Source organism: Mus caroli, unplaced genomic scaffold, assembly GCF_978045245.1.
Source record: "Mus caroli unplaced genomic scaffold, Mus_caroli_1 scaffold_1, whole genome shotgun sequence".
Lineage (NCBI taxonomy): Eukaryota > Metazoa > Chordata > Mammalia > Rodentia > Muridae > Mus > Mus caroli.
In genome coordinates this window covers 35,415,381-35,429,559 of record NW_028227256.1, presented here as the reverse complement: position 1 = coordinate 35,429,559, position 14,179 = coordinate 35,415,381, and the positions used below count along the sequence as shown (strand labels likewise).

The window sequence follows — 14,179 nt, the reverse complement described above, 5'->3', positions numbered from 1 at the left end:
CAGCAGAAGCAGATTGTGCGGACAGGAGACCAGGCCAGGCGCTGGGGAGAGCCAGCAAGTGTCAGAAACTGGCTGACAGGGAAGGGCCACGTGAGAGGAACAGGCAGGGAGAACTAACTGCTCGCTTTTCCTTCTTAAAGACTGGTGTCTCAAATGCCTGAATATGTGTCTCTCAAAAGGCCAGGAAACCCCAAGACAGTGAGCACATGGGACAAAGTGAGTTTGTCTGTGGGATGTGGGCATGGGGGCAGGCTGCAGAGCTGAGAGGAGACAAATAGAGTCTGGTTGGGTGGGGCAGGTAAGGGGGCAGTGTTGCAGGTCAGAACGTAGAGAGAGAATCTGCCTGGTTTGCCAGACGCTCTGTGACAAGGCTCTACACCCCGGTCCAGCTTTGTGGTGGCATGATTACTTACAGCTTTATCTCTCGGGGAATGTTACGTGTTTTCTGTCAGGGCTGGAGAGCATCAAAATGTTGTCCCTTGTTCGTTCCCACTCTGTTGACCTACGAGGCTCCAGGTTAAGCTGATAAACTGCCCTGTGCGGAAACAGATCCCCCTCCCCTATAAGGAATTCAGCCATGCTGTCTATATGGAAGATCCTAATTGTTGTCCTGTATGATCAGAAGGTATGTTGGTCCCGTGCATATCCTGTTGAAGGTCAGCTCTTCCGGATTTCATCCTGGCCATCAGCTAGTTCTGCGCCTGACAGGTAAATTAATTCAGGGCAGCAGGTAGAAGTAGCCTGAGTTTATTCATTCCTTTGCAGAAAGCCCACTCCAACCAGTAGGTGCGTATCTCCATGGTGGTTCTAGGCAGACATATTGAGGGGCTGGATTCAGGAGAGGAGAGTGCATTCCTTAAGGGCTAACGCTCAGTCTGCCCAGCTCTATGCCCAGGAGCCTGATCTACTTGGGAGATTCAACTTGGCCATCTTGATAACCTCAAACCTGAGGCGCCAGCTCAATGACCCAGAGTGGCTAAGACAGTGACTGTGTAGAAAAGCATCCTGGTTAAAACACAGGCAGTGCTGTGAAACGTGGCAGAGCCATAAGCAGCTCTCCGAGTTCCTAGAAGCCTTGATTGGGAAACATGCTGCAAAGTGAAGACAAATCTTAACTGAGCGTTTGCTGTAGGGAAACATGATTGATTGCCTCCAACATGCACAGCCCTGAGAGGAAGCAGCCTCCTCCACCCGAGTCAGCTCGGGCACCCGTGATTGATGGCAGCTCCGTGCTGCTGCCAGGGAGGGAGTGCTTGGAAATAGCGTAGTAGGGACTTTGCAAGCCAGTCTCATTTGGCTAAGTTACTGCTTTTGTGAGGCTCGCCGCATCTTTATATTCTACCAAGGAGAAGATGGTAAATCAGGGTAATTGTTTCTTCCCAAGGCACTTTTACACGGCGAAGGGAAAAGGTCCCGTTAAGAAACTCAAATTAACTTCTGCTGGTTAGACTATATGGAAAGTCTCTTTGAGAGCTGCTTGTCATCCAGCCTGGCAGTTTATTTATCATGGAACAATTCCATTAGCGCCTGACACTTGTTCTCATGGTATGGAGGCTTAGGCCTCCCTCAGGAAAAACATTTAACCCTTGGCAATGCAAAGCTGTCATTTATCTGTCACCTCTCTCTCTCTCTCTCTCAATCCACTGGAGGGGGGATGTTTACATGAGAGATTCTAAAGTCTTCATTTCCAGGGACATAGAAATGGAGTTTGGACCCAGAAGATGATCAGTAAAAGCTTGGTGCAGCAGGTCCCCTTCCAGGTTGCAGCAGAAACCTCACCATGCTAGTTACAGAATGCTCTTATTACATTGTTATGTAATCTCTAAGGAATTCCACCTCAACAGGATAAAATAGGGAAACGGATTATAACTCTTGCAATCTAGAGTCGGTGAGGGGCTGTTGTTGGTCATTGCTGATGTTGTCTTAATTGAAGTCATATGACTGGTTTTTGCTGCTGTTGTTGTTTTTTGTTTGTTTGTTTGGTTGGTTTGGTGTTTTGTATTCTTTTAAATTATTTTTTGCGTATTTTGTTTTTGACTACAGAAATTGTAAAATTGAGTCAATCAAGGGTGACTAGCAAATCTTAAGAGAATAGTGACCATTTGAAATTAACACCCTTCAGCCTGACATTTACTAACAAAGGATGGGGGTACCATTTGTCAAAGCTTGTCAGGGGGCTGTCCCCAGAGAGGCAGTGCAGTGGAGTCTAGGAATTCTATGTCTGGTGCCAGACTGCCGGGCTTCTAAGTGAAGAGCTTCTCCTGGCTGCCCGTGGGACAGGGCCAGTTAGCTATGCTCAGAGCCTCTTGTTTTCTTCATTGGAAATTAAGGATAATGGCTCTTGGGAGTTTCAAGATTATTAAATGAAATAATTCATGTGAGATCCATTTGCAGTAGCTGTCATTATTGGAAAATTTAATACAAATCAGATGGGTCTGGAGAATGGCATAGATCACCCCTAGATTTACTTGGGGTTTTTGTGGGTGGTTCATCTGGGTGTGATATTATAGTTCTCTCAGAACGTGCTGTAGAGGAGACTCAGGTGTGTAATGCCTTCAGCGTCATCTTTTCTGCAAGAGCAATCAGAGGACCCAAGGCTGAGGTCTACGAATGCTCCCAGAGGAGCCCCTCAGGACTGAGGGTAAGATGTAGATACTCTCCATGGTTGGCGACAAACAAGGAAGAGGGGGGTCCACTTATAGGGAGATGGTGGGCACTTGTGTAAGGCTGGCAGGATATGCAGAGTGAGCTTGGAGCTGAAATTGCTTTACTCAGAAAGAAGAAGCCAGGATAAGGGAGCAGAGACATCATAACGCTCTTAGGGTCTTGAAGAGACTGTGCATTGTTGAACGGTTTTCTGTCCTTAGCAGGCATGTAACTACTGTCCTGGTCACCTTCAATACTGCCTTCAGAAACTCCCTTAGAACTATCATTGTCACCACCACTACCATCATCATAACCACTACAAACTACCACCATCACCACCATTACCACCATCACCCCACCACCACCACCACCACCACCACCACGATCACTGTCCTAGTACAGCCTCCCTCATCACCACCACCAGCCTCAACCGTACCACACAACCCTCACACCTTGCTCTATTCTAGTTTCCTTGATTTGCCTGACAATTCCAAGTTGGGGGATCCCTCCTTGTAGGAAAGCCAACGTAGGAGCTCGAGCCACAGTCAGAGTGCAGAGAGAGAAGACATTCTTCTGTGCTTGCTTGCTTGCTTGTTAGATTTCTCAACCCTTAGCCCTTGGAATGACAGTGTCCACAAATGAGTCTTCCCACCAATCCAGATAGTCCCCCACAGAAATGCCCACTGGCCAGCCTGATCTAGACAATCTCTCACCAAAAGCCCCTTCTTAGGTGATTCTAGATTGTGTTGTGTCAGAATTGCCCAGCTTGCTCTCTCCTGGGATCATCACCATGCCATCCACAGGCTCACCACCTCACACACAACCCTTACCACCATAAGGGGCGGCATCTGGGACACCTTCGCCTTTCTGCCAGACTGGAACTCTGGATCACCTTGTCTCTGATTGCTTCTTTTCACCCATTTAAACCCGGCTGCCTCTCTGTCCACCGAGTCTGCAGATGGAGGGAATTTATGAGTAACAGCTCAACCATCTTGCTCTCCTTTCTTTTGAGACGGGATTCCGGGTCTTTTATTGTTTACTTTAGAAATAACAAAAGATGTAATTAGTTTGACTCATCAAATTTAAAACAATTGTTAAAAATTTGGGGCGTTTGATTAGACTCCTTTAATTATACACGGCGTCTCATGTTGCCGGCTGAGAGCAGCGGGGTTTTTGAGGCGCGGCAGTCTCCTTCTTGCCGCCAGTTGGTTTCCTTTCCTTGTTCACCTTCTGGGTGTTCATACCCATCAGTGTGCTGGCCAAGAAAGAGCTCAAAGTGTCTGAAAAATGGCCTCCATGGTAGGCTGCTCAGCTATCTTTGATGGAGAATGGAAGAAGGGGAGAGCGTTCCCTGGGGTTCCTACATCCTCTGCTCTTGGGAGAGGCTAGAGAAACCTGCTCTGAGGGGAGCAGTCAGGACAGGCAGTAGGCAAACCTAGGCCATGGGATTCTGAAAACAGAGTTCTAGTCATGTTGCCTGCCAAGGGCGAAGGTCACCACCCCAAGCTCTGGAAAGCCCCCCTCCCCCAGCAGTGATCTGTGTTATGGACCGCTCAGTGGTTTCTCTTCTACCCGACCCTCCTACGGGGCCCAGATCAGAGCTTGTCTACATACCTGGTGCCCATGCTGCTTATGAGTGATCTCCTTCCTCCTTTCTCTCTTGTTCTGAGATAGCTTCTCAGCAGTAGGAAGGATTGGCCATAGCCCCGAGTATTTCCCTCACATATAGAACTGAGGAGTTGGCTTTGGACTAAGCTGTTTTTCTGCTGTTTGAAAGATACCCTCTTTAAATGCATGGTTACCAGACTAATATCCCTAAAGGTCAGGAGATAATCACCCTCGTCTCAACTCTTACTTAGTCACTGCCATGGTTTGGAGATGGTATGAGTGAATTCCCAGAGCCCCCTTTGTTGAAAGCATGGTGCCTAGTGCTGTGGGGCTGGAACTTTTTGAAAAGGTGGCATCTAGTCTAGGTGTTCTCTGCATTGAAAAGGGCTTACTCTTCTTTCCTAGACTGTTTAGTTGTGAATTGCGGCATAAGTGGGCATGGATGGTAAATCCTTTGGGTCTTTCTTATGAACCCCCAAATGATGCTATCTACTATGCTATAATGTAGCCAGAAGGCCATCACTGCTGATTAAAACCATCTGACCTTGGATGTTCAGCTTCCCAAACTAAAACAAAAAACAAAAAGCCCCCATTTCTTTATAAGGTATACAGCCTCGGGTGTTTTGTTATAACAACAGCCAATGCTGTGAATGCTAAACCCCTAATCTGGAGACACACCGTAAGTTAGGATGATCTTTTTATAAAGAGCAAAACATGATTCCAGTCAAGGACTGAAGTTGGCTCCATATACCCTTGCTGACAGCCACCTCCATGGGAAATGGCAGTTGGTTTGGAATGAGCGCTCCTATGTGGGTGGGCTACACGTGGGTGAGTGCTCGTCCTGGCCAGCTGAATTGGCTAGGTCAAGCACTGGGCTCAGCTGTCCGGGTTGGCTGCACTCATCAGCACCTTTTCTTCCAGGGAGCGCAGTGTGGGAGAGACTGGGATAGGCAATGCTGTCAGCACCAGTTGTGACTGTTTAGGATCTGGAATTCTGTTGTCTGTTGCAGGTCTAGGATGCATGGTAATCCTGTGTGTGTGTGTGTGTGTGTGTGTGTGTGTGTGTGTGTGTGTGTGCGTGCACGCGCGCGGGCGAGTGCCTGTGCTCTGCCTCGGGCTCCTTAGAAAAAGATACTTTTCTGTTGTTTGGACACTGGGAAAAATTGTAACTACTAACATGCTTTCCTTCATTGTTCTTTTTGTATGGGGAATAGCTTCTTTGTTTCAACTATCCTATTTGTTTCTGTGTTTTCTGTTAATTCACCCTTGGCTTACGGACATGGCCTTGGTTTGTGGACACCTCTTTCTCTCTCAGTGGCGATGAGTAAAGTGCTTTGGACTTTCCTGTCTCTTCTGCATGTCCTTTTTCAAGGATCTAGGATGAGCGGTCTAACTCTTCTTCTAAATCCCTGCTCCATTTAGCTTCCTTGTGTTTGAGACAGGACTCACTTCCTCTTGCTCCCATCTTCCAAGGACTGAGAGGAAGGAGTGTGTGGCCATGCTGGAGCCCTTGATTTTGAAAAGCTAGCCTAGTAAAAATACCTCTCACCCCTGACTGTATCTAACTGGAATTGTATGGACACTCAGCAGACAGACTTCAGGTGGCTGTTTAGGTGTTTGTGACAGGAGGATGTCCCCCGAGTTACAAACAATGTTACTTAGTTTCATGTTTTCACCTTGCATTTAAGGATAGATTCGTTTTGGACATTATCTTGTTTGGATGTTTCCTCTTACCCATGTTCCATATTGGCTTTGGCTTGAGCCCAACAAGAGACCCGACTTAATAGATTAAAATCAAGTAAATGAAGAACAATCAGAAATATTTTTATCTTTTTAAAAATTTTGCTTAAAAAAAAAAACCCTAAAAGTGTTTTCTCTTTTTTTGGAGTTGATTTAAAAGATTCCGTTTTCTGGGAATGTTCTGCATTCATAATAAACAATAAATAACATTATGGCGGTTGACTGCCACACTTCTGTGCAAAATAAATAAATGCATTTGGTGATATACATTTCGGGGGTGTGATTCTTGTAATTTCTATGGAAATAAGGGAAAACTTTAACAGTTGATAGAGACTTTACCATCTGTTAGCAAGGCAGAAACGGCGTGGCAGTTACTGAGTTTAACAGGTACACCAGTCTGCCAGGAATGAGGATTATCTAGGACCAGTCTGACATCCTGAGGAAGCCGACCCCACTTGCCACCTTCAGGGGAAAGGTGCCTTTGGTACTAAAGCCAATGGCACAGGCCTCAGATTGCTGAAGGGGCAAGGAAGTGAGGGGTGGGCCGCTCTCAGGGTGATAGATAGAGAGCCCATGCGAGCTTGTGCATGGGTGCTTTCTGTAATTAGTGCAGAGGTGGACTAGTTAAGCCACCACTGTCTATAGGAGCAAAAGGGCTGAGCACTGGTGAGGGATTGGGAAACATGGGAGATCCTGCCTTTCTCTTAGAGTGGCGTTTGCTGTGAGCAGGTGATATTTTAGCGCCTCCAGCCTGACATCATACCTGGGGGCTTCATGTTTAGTTAAGAAGGAGAGGGTGTGATGCCTCTGCTCAGCGGAGGCTGTAGAAGAAGCCGAGACCAAAGAGGAGGCATGGAGGAAGCTGGTCCTTTCTTTTGTGTTTCCTTTAATCTCCTTTGGTTATGTGACTGTGGTCCTGCACAGGGTCATCTGATGGTGTGAGCATATACTGTGCAGGCTTTGTGGTGGCCCCGAGAAAGGGCGGCAGGTGCAGCTATTCTGTTGGATGTCCTGACCGGTGTTTGTAAGGGTACTTGGCCCCTTCTGTCTCAAATCATACATAGTCTGCTTGATGGGCTGAACCACACAGGAAACTTTTATTCAGCCTTAGACTGCATCTTGGACTGGTTTTGATTTTGTCTCTTCAGGCCCAAAGAGGCTGGAAAAGAGGGAGGGGTTCATGTACACAGGAACAGCTTTTCCTCAGCTCCAGTTTGCCTAAAGTATGACGTGACTCTTATTCCCAAGTCCTGGGGAGCCACTGAGCTGACTGTAGTATCCACTCCCTTGCCTTCATCTCAGACATCTAAACCATGTTGCAGAATAAGCTGTGTTTTTCCCTCTGTCCTAACACTGCATTGGGGGTGGGGGGAGCATTGTCACACCTCCCATTTGGATCCCAGTGTCCATGTGCAGCTTCCCATAGGCCTTTGAGGGGAATACCGGCAGAACTGTACGCGCAACGATACCACATGCAGGCTTGCCGGGTTTAAAGTGCTCTCTCTTTCTTCTTGTGGTGTTTGTATTTCTTACAGGGGTGAAGATATCCTAAGCCAGAGGAATGATTCTCTAGTTCTGGAAGTTCAGGCATCAGCCAGCAGATGCAGGAGGTATCATTCTGGGTGTGTGGGGCCTCCTCAGAAGCCCACGTTGCTCATCCCGCATAAGGCCATTCCATGCATCACCCCAGTCTTGTGTGTGCTTGGCTTGGCCTGCATGGCATGTGTGTGGAGGTCTCTGTTTGAAGGTCGGCACCCCAGGTGCTGGAGGAGGGAAGTTCAGAGGCAAGGGATGTAAGGTCTTTATTCCGACCTAAGTCTAAAAGGTAGAAGTTGGTGATAGACTAGAGTTGTCCTGTTGCTCAAAGCCCACTTCATGCCCTTGTGCCATAAATCATGTGTCCTTCCATCCTGTCAGTGTGTGAAACCCATGCAGCGTTTACAGAAGCCGGGGACTCAGTGCAAGCAACTACCAGCAGCACAGGACAGTCACTTTGGGCTTGCCTGAGTGTGTTGGGGGTTCCACATTGCGCTGCTCAGCCGTGGACTGTGACATCGGAAGGATGAGCCTCTCTGTTGGTAGACAATTTTTTTTTTTAATGTAAGGACACCAGTTAGGCTCCCGAACCTAATAACTTTGGGTAATGTACTAAGAATGAATTAAAATGCTAATGGCCTCCTTGCTCTGGATATTTTAGCATTTCCTGATTTTAAATTTAAATTAAATGCCTCGGGGGCACGGGCAGCCTTGCCAGAAGCATGTGTAGGATCGCCCCTCAGACAGTGACTTTAAAATATGCCCCGGCCGCACAAGCTGAACTGAGATGAGGAGTGCCTTTTAATCGCTGTATCCCCGTGTCCCTCGTGCCCCCTGCATGTATGTGCACAACACAGGTACTAAAATTAGGCATTCAACATTCAAAATACTACAGTTTTCATAAAGTTCTTCCAACCCACAGACCCTTTTCTTTATAACCGTGTTTTAATAGCAATATCCTGGCTTTCCAATGTCCTAGCTCTTTCTTCTGAATTACCTACAACCACATCCTCATTTTGACCTTACTGCAGTGCCCTGATACATCCCTGCCTCAAACGGAGATACCAGGGAGGGAAGGGGTTGAGTAGCTTTTCTGTCGTTGCCTCTTTGTTTGAGGAGACCTTTAACTAATAGGTAGGCCTCTTGGTTCCTATTCTGCTCCCCAGATCAAGCAGACATGCCACCATCATTCTTTGCTTCTGCTAAGAAATGAGGACAGTACCAAGTTTTTAGGGTATATGTTTGCTGATGGGTGGTGTGTCTGTCCACACTAGGCCAGTGAGCCCAGAAGGTCAGTGTGCCTCCTTTTACCAGTTAGAGTCACTTTCTCATCGCTAGTCAAGTGAACCCCTTTATTTTTTTCCTCGTGAGAGGACTGACATTCCATCTTTCCCCTTTGCCTCCTGCAGCCCCTCCTCCTAACCCAGTTTTTATGGTCAGGAGGAGCGATAGTGTCAAATATATCAGAAGGAAGAATTGATTCCGTCGTCTTTGACGATGTGACTGATTAGCAGAGATCAGGAGGAGGCTCATAACAGCAGAAACCCACTGTAGCCTGGAGCTTTAACAGCTCTTCAGGGAGCTAGTTAATGATAGAATCACTACAGAAACACAGACACGACACACACACACACACACACACACACACACACACACACACTCCCAGCCAGGAATATTCCCATATAGCACTCTGAGGCAGTGAGTGTCACCGGAGGAAGTCGCCCCATAATTTGTATTTACACATTGAAGTAATTACCAAGGACCTGAGCAAGACGCTCCACCGTCTGACAGAGTTGCGTATATGGTTGCTTTCCCTCATATCGGGCAGAGGCGTCTTTCTGGTTGGAACCTGTCTTCTGGAAGAACACGTGATTTTCAGCCACGGAGTTCAGCTGGCCTGCTGAGAGCCCAGCTTTAATCTCATCCCTGTCTATTCAGTCATTGTCATTTATCCATTAACCAGATGTCTGCGTTCAGAGGTACATGACTTTGGGCTTGGCCCTTTAATTTTGGGGGTTGTTCTCTTTCCTTTCTCCTGGTGCAGTGTCTATGAACCGGACAGGAATGCGTTACGGAGGAAAGAGCGAGAAAGAAGAAGTCAAGAAACACAGCAGGACAGTGGCAGCTTTAACTCCGGTTACTCGCTCTTCAGCGAACCCTACAAGGTAGATGGTTTTCAGCTATTCACCTTCCCTTTCAGCTGCCCCGAAGGCCCTGAGAAAGAGTCAACAAGAAACTCCATTTTGGTTTTTGGTCTATTTAGCCTAGGAAGATCCCGTTGCTCCTGTGGTGTCACACCCAGTGGGGTTCACACCCCTGAGCATCAATGTCTAGCTTGCATGGCTCGGTGGGCTCCTTGACATCACAAGCAAAGTGTGACACTAAGACCCACTTGCTATGACTTTATCAGGAGTTCAGACTCCATCTCTTTGGTTCCAAAATTAATGCATCTTAATGTTTTCGGGGCTCTTATATCCCATTCAAAAGAGGCTAGGTTATATATTTGGTAAGTGTGGATCATGTAAGGAGATTGGAGGGTGTCAGAATGACTCTTGTGGTGGAGGTGCCAGCTACCAACCCCAAGGATCTGAGTTTGATCACTGGGACTCAAATGGTGTAAGAAGAGAACCAATTTTGCAACTTGTCACCCCCACTCCATACACACACACACACACACACACACACACACACACACACACACACACACACTGTGCTTCTTACCAGCATTGCAGAGTTTCTCTCTCTTCCAAAATGAAACACTGTCCAAGAGTTCACTTACTTTTCGGCTGTATGGTAACATGGTAACATGGTCTGCTTAGGGCAGGAGAATTTTCCATATTTAATCTTGTATTGCTTCTCATTTACTGTGATTCCTCTAGCCTAACACCCTGTGTTTCTAACAAGAATAAGTACTTGCTTAGGATCTGGAAGCAACCCTGTTGTGAGCCAAACCTAAGTCTTCAAGAAAAGCTTTCAGTAGTTCTACAAAACAACAATACACTAATTCTAGAAAGACCTAATCTAGACCATTTAATGAAGTAGTTAGAGTAAATGTTCTGATTTTCAGGTTACATATACATTATAGACCCCCACACACACATACACACACACACACACACACACACACACACACACACATTTCGGCCATAGCACAAATACCAGTAACAACTGTTTGTTAATATACCCTAAAGTTATCCATTACAAGTTTCTAGTTCTTGAAAAATGCGGAGGCTAACAGCTATCTTCAGAGCTCATAAGGACTTCAATTTTGTCCATGAGTTTTTATTCGGAGTGTATCAGCCTTGTCTTTGTTACCTGACAGGAACCTGCCCACTGCTGCCTGTATCTTGTCTCCAACATTACCCTGGATATTTTTCTTTCTCCAGACTAACAAGGGGGATGAACTCTCCAACCGGATCCAGAATACATTAGGAAATTATGACGAGATGAAAGACTTTTTAACTGATAGATCCAACCAGAGTCATCTTGTTGGTGTCCCCAAGCCAGGTGTCCCTCAGACTCCTGTGAACAAGATAGATGAACATTTTGGGGCAGAGTCAAGAGCCCAGTCCCAGCCCTCATCCGTCTGCAGCACTGCGTCCTCTACACCTGCAGCTGTCCCTGTGCAGCAGGGCAAGAGAGGCACCATGAGCTGGCAGAAGGCTGGGCACCCACCTTCCGATGGCCAACAGAGAGCAGGTAAGGAGGGGCATGAGGCAGTTGCTTTGTACAGATCTCAAAAAGCCACAATGCAAAACCTGTTCACTGTGTGTGGAGAGCCTCATCCTCACCATCACTGCCTTCTTCTTCCAACTCAGCGCAACAGGGCTCTCTCAGGACCTTGCTTGGAGATGGTGTTGGCAGACAGCAGACAAGGGCCAAGCAAGTGTGCAATATGGAGGCGGGGCTTCAGACCCAGGAGAGGCCACCTGCAATGGCAGCCAAGCACGGCGGCAGTGGACACTGTGTTCAGAACTTTCCCCCATCCCTGGCTTCAAAACCCAGCCTGGTGCAGCAGAAACCAACTGCCTACGTGCGGCCAATGGATGGCCAGGACCAGGCTCCTGACGAATCACCTAAGCTGAAGTCTTCCACAGAAACTGCTGTGCACTGCACAGCCTACAGAGGGGTCCCGGCCAACAAACCAGAGTCAGCCCGAGCCAAAGCCAAGCTTGCCAAGTTCAGCATCCCCAAGCAGGCAGCGGTGAGTTCATTGTCATTGCCTGACTTGAAAATACAAGTCTTATGTTTCTGCCCCTCCCACCTCCCCAGCCACGTGGTAAGATGCATAGCACTCAAATAGAAGTTATAATTTTTGATATTTCCAAATTCATTATAATAGGGTTGTCTTGTACTGAAATGCACATATATATATGTTTGTGGTTGTGTAGGAATTACTTAGCATGGAATGCCTCCTTCAGTTGAGTTCATGGGGATTTCATGAACAAGATGGCATTGACTAAGGTATAAAGCAGCAATATAAGTCACCTCAAAGGCCATATGTACTTCACTTTCAAGGAGGCAAAATATTTCCACAAAATAGTTCAGAACTCTGAACGTTTTAATCAAATTTGAAAAGTTTTATGATAAACTTCTTAGTGGAATTTGAATTTGTACGGTGTATAAGTAAGAATTTGTCAAGTATTAAATCAATATTAAGTCTGGTCAACATTCCCATATGTTAGGTATCCCACCCACTTTATAAAGCTTATGATTCCAAGTCATTCCTATTCCCATTCGTGTGTTAGGCCGTGTAGATGTATTCTCAGAAGGAAGTCCTTCAGTTCATATGCCCCTCTTTGCGCTTTGATTTTGTTCTACCACATTTGCACATTGCATTACAGAATGTGTGGAGTGGATACATTGAGTGTTGAGAATCCCCCACAAGCCCGCCACTCGATAGGTCGCAAGGCAGCGACTAGCTGCTTGAATCTGGGTGGAGAGCAATCCTTTTAGAGTAGTGTGTCTCATAGTGTCTTCCAAATTGATAATGATTGTCAGGAGTACATGAGGAGAAATCATGATCGTGCATATTTGCTTTTGTCGTCCCCCCATGATGTAGTGTCGAAGCTGGAATGGTTTTTCCCTAACACGGTTCTTTGGAACTGCTAAGTTGTTTTCCCTTTGACATGTTCTTCTCTAAAGATGGAGTAATGATGTGACTGGGGTGTTCGTCACATCTTAGTCTGATGTAATAACCAAAGGAGACAAAGGATTTGATGAGTCCTGTTGTGCTTTTGATGAGGCTGAGCAGAGAGTTCCCAGGCTATGGTCTCAGAACTCTGCACGGGCCAGTGGGACATGACCCTGTTACCTTTGCGAACTGTCTGCGTTCCAGGAGGTGTTGACTGAGGTTTAATTAGGAAATGTCATGATGTGTGAACCGACACTTCTTTTGATTACACGTTCATACGTTCATAATGTATTCTAGCAATTAGGAAGCAGGAAGCCTTAGGAATGGGGAAAGCAAAATGTAGCTTTTCCAGGCATTCTTTTTAAAAGATTTATTTTTTATTTTTTAAATTCTCTCTCTCTCTCTCTCTCTCTCTCTCTCTCTCTCTCTCTCTCTCTCTCTCTCTTCCTCCCTCCCTCCCTCTCTCCCTCCCTCCATCCCTCCCTCTTTGTGTGTGTGTGTGTGTGTGTGTGTGTGTATACCTGAGTGCAGGTACTCATGGATATCAGAGATGATGGATACCAGGGACCTGGGATTACAGGTGGCTGCCTGACATGGATGCTGAGAATAAAACTTTAAGATAGCAACATGTGCTCTCCACTGCTAAGCCTAGGCATTTGTTTGTAAAGTCTGTAAGAAACACATGGAGACTACTATATCCAACTGATTTCCTCCAAACTCTAGATTTTATCATTTCTATCAAATGATCTTTATTGGCAGAGAAAATCTAGTGGCCAACTTACACCTCCAGGGATCCATTTATGATTTTCCTTCTAGTTGATTCCTTATTAAAATGATGTTTTCATACAGCAGGAACTCCTGTTTATCAGGTAACTGTTCATTTAGAATCCAGTGAGGTAGTCAGTTCTGGTTAAAATCACCGAGCTGTATTTTCTATACCCAGGAGCCTTGCGCAGATCACCATACAGTTTTAGGGAGGCATTATTATCAGTAGTCTGGACATTGTTGTGCTGCCCTGTGAGGATCCAAGATTAGGGAAAATGATGCTATGTACTAGTGCAGTGATTTCACAGCCAGAGGGCCATGCCTGGAAGAGGGGGCATCTCGGAGAGGTCAGAGTGACATGTAGAAACTGCTTCATTGCTCCTACGTACAGCCTTGGAAACTGACAGTCTGCTGCTTTCTCACACTCTGTCCTGAGTGTGCCAGTGAGGCCAGGTGCGCATTGGCAGAAATGGGGCAATTGGAGTATTATCTGTGGAGTCAGTTCGAGCTGGTGTGAGAGAGGAGTCAATCTCTGTGTTAGCTAAAAGCTTTGCATGTTAGGAAAAACTTAACTTGACTCTCAGGCCATGTCTGCTTATGAAATTCACTGCCACAGTAAGCAATAGACTCATTCAAAATGGCAGGCGTCTGGTCTTCACTTCTGCCTGCAAATGACAAGGTTCTTTTAAACTGTTTTCCTGGAGGTTAACAAATGCCCTTCTGCAGGTTGGTAGTTTTAGGCTATTCCAG

General features: G+C 46.4%; 1 protein-coding gene across 5 annotated transcripts in view; it reads left to right on the top strand.

Moving 5' to 3' along the window:
- Positions 1–14,179, top strand: part of Aff3 (ALF transcription elongation factor 3) — a 440,706-nt gene that overhangs the window by 78,750 nt on the left and 347,777 nt on the right. For 4 of the 5 annotated variants that reach the window (XM_085836598.1, XM_085836585.1, XM_029480447.2 and 1 more), the window contains exons 2-5: positions 7,530–7,604; positions 9,575–9,695; positions 10,917–11,229; positions 11,349–11,734. In XM_085836598.1, coding sequence (XP_085692724.1) covers positions 7,530–7,604; positions 9,575–9,695; positions 10,917–11,229; positions 11,349–11,734 — 895 coding nt within the window. The remainder of the gene's footprint in view (positions 1–7,529; positions 7,605–9,574; positions 9,696–10,916; positions 11,230–11,348; positions 11,735–14,179) is intronic. The other variant, XM_085836589.1, reaches the window with a different exon arrangement.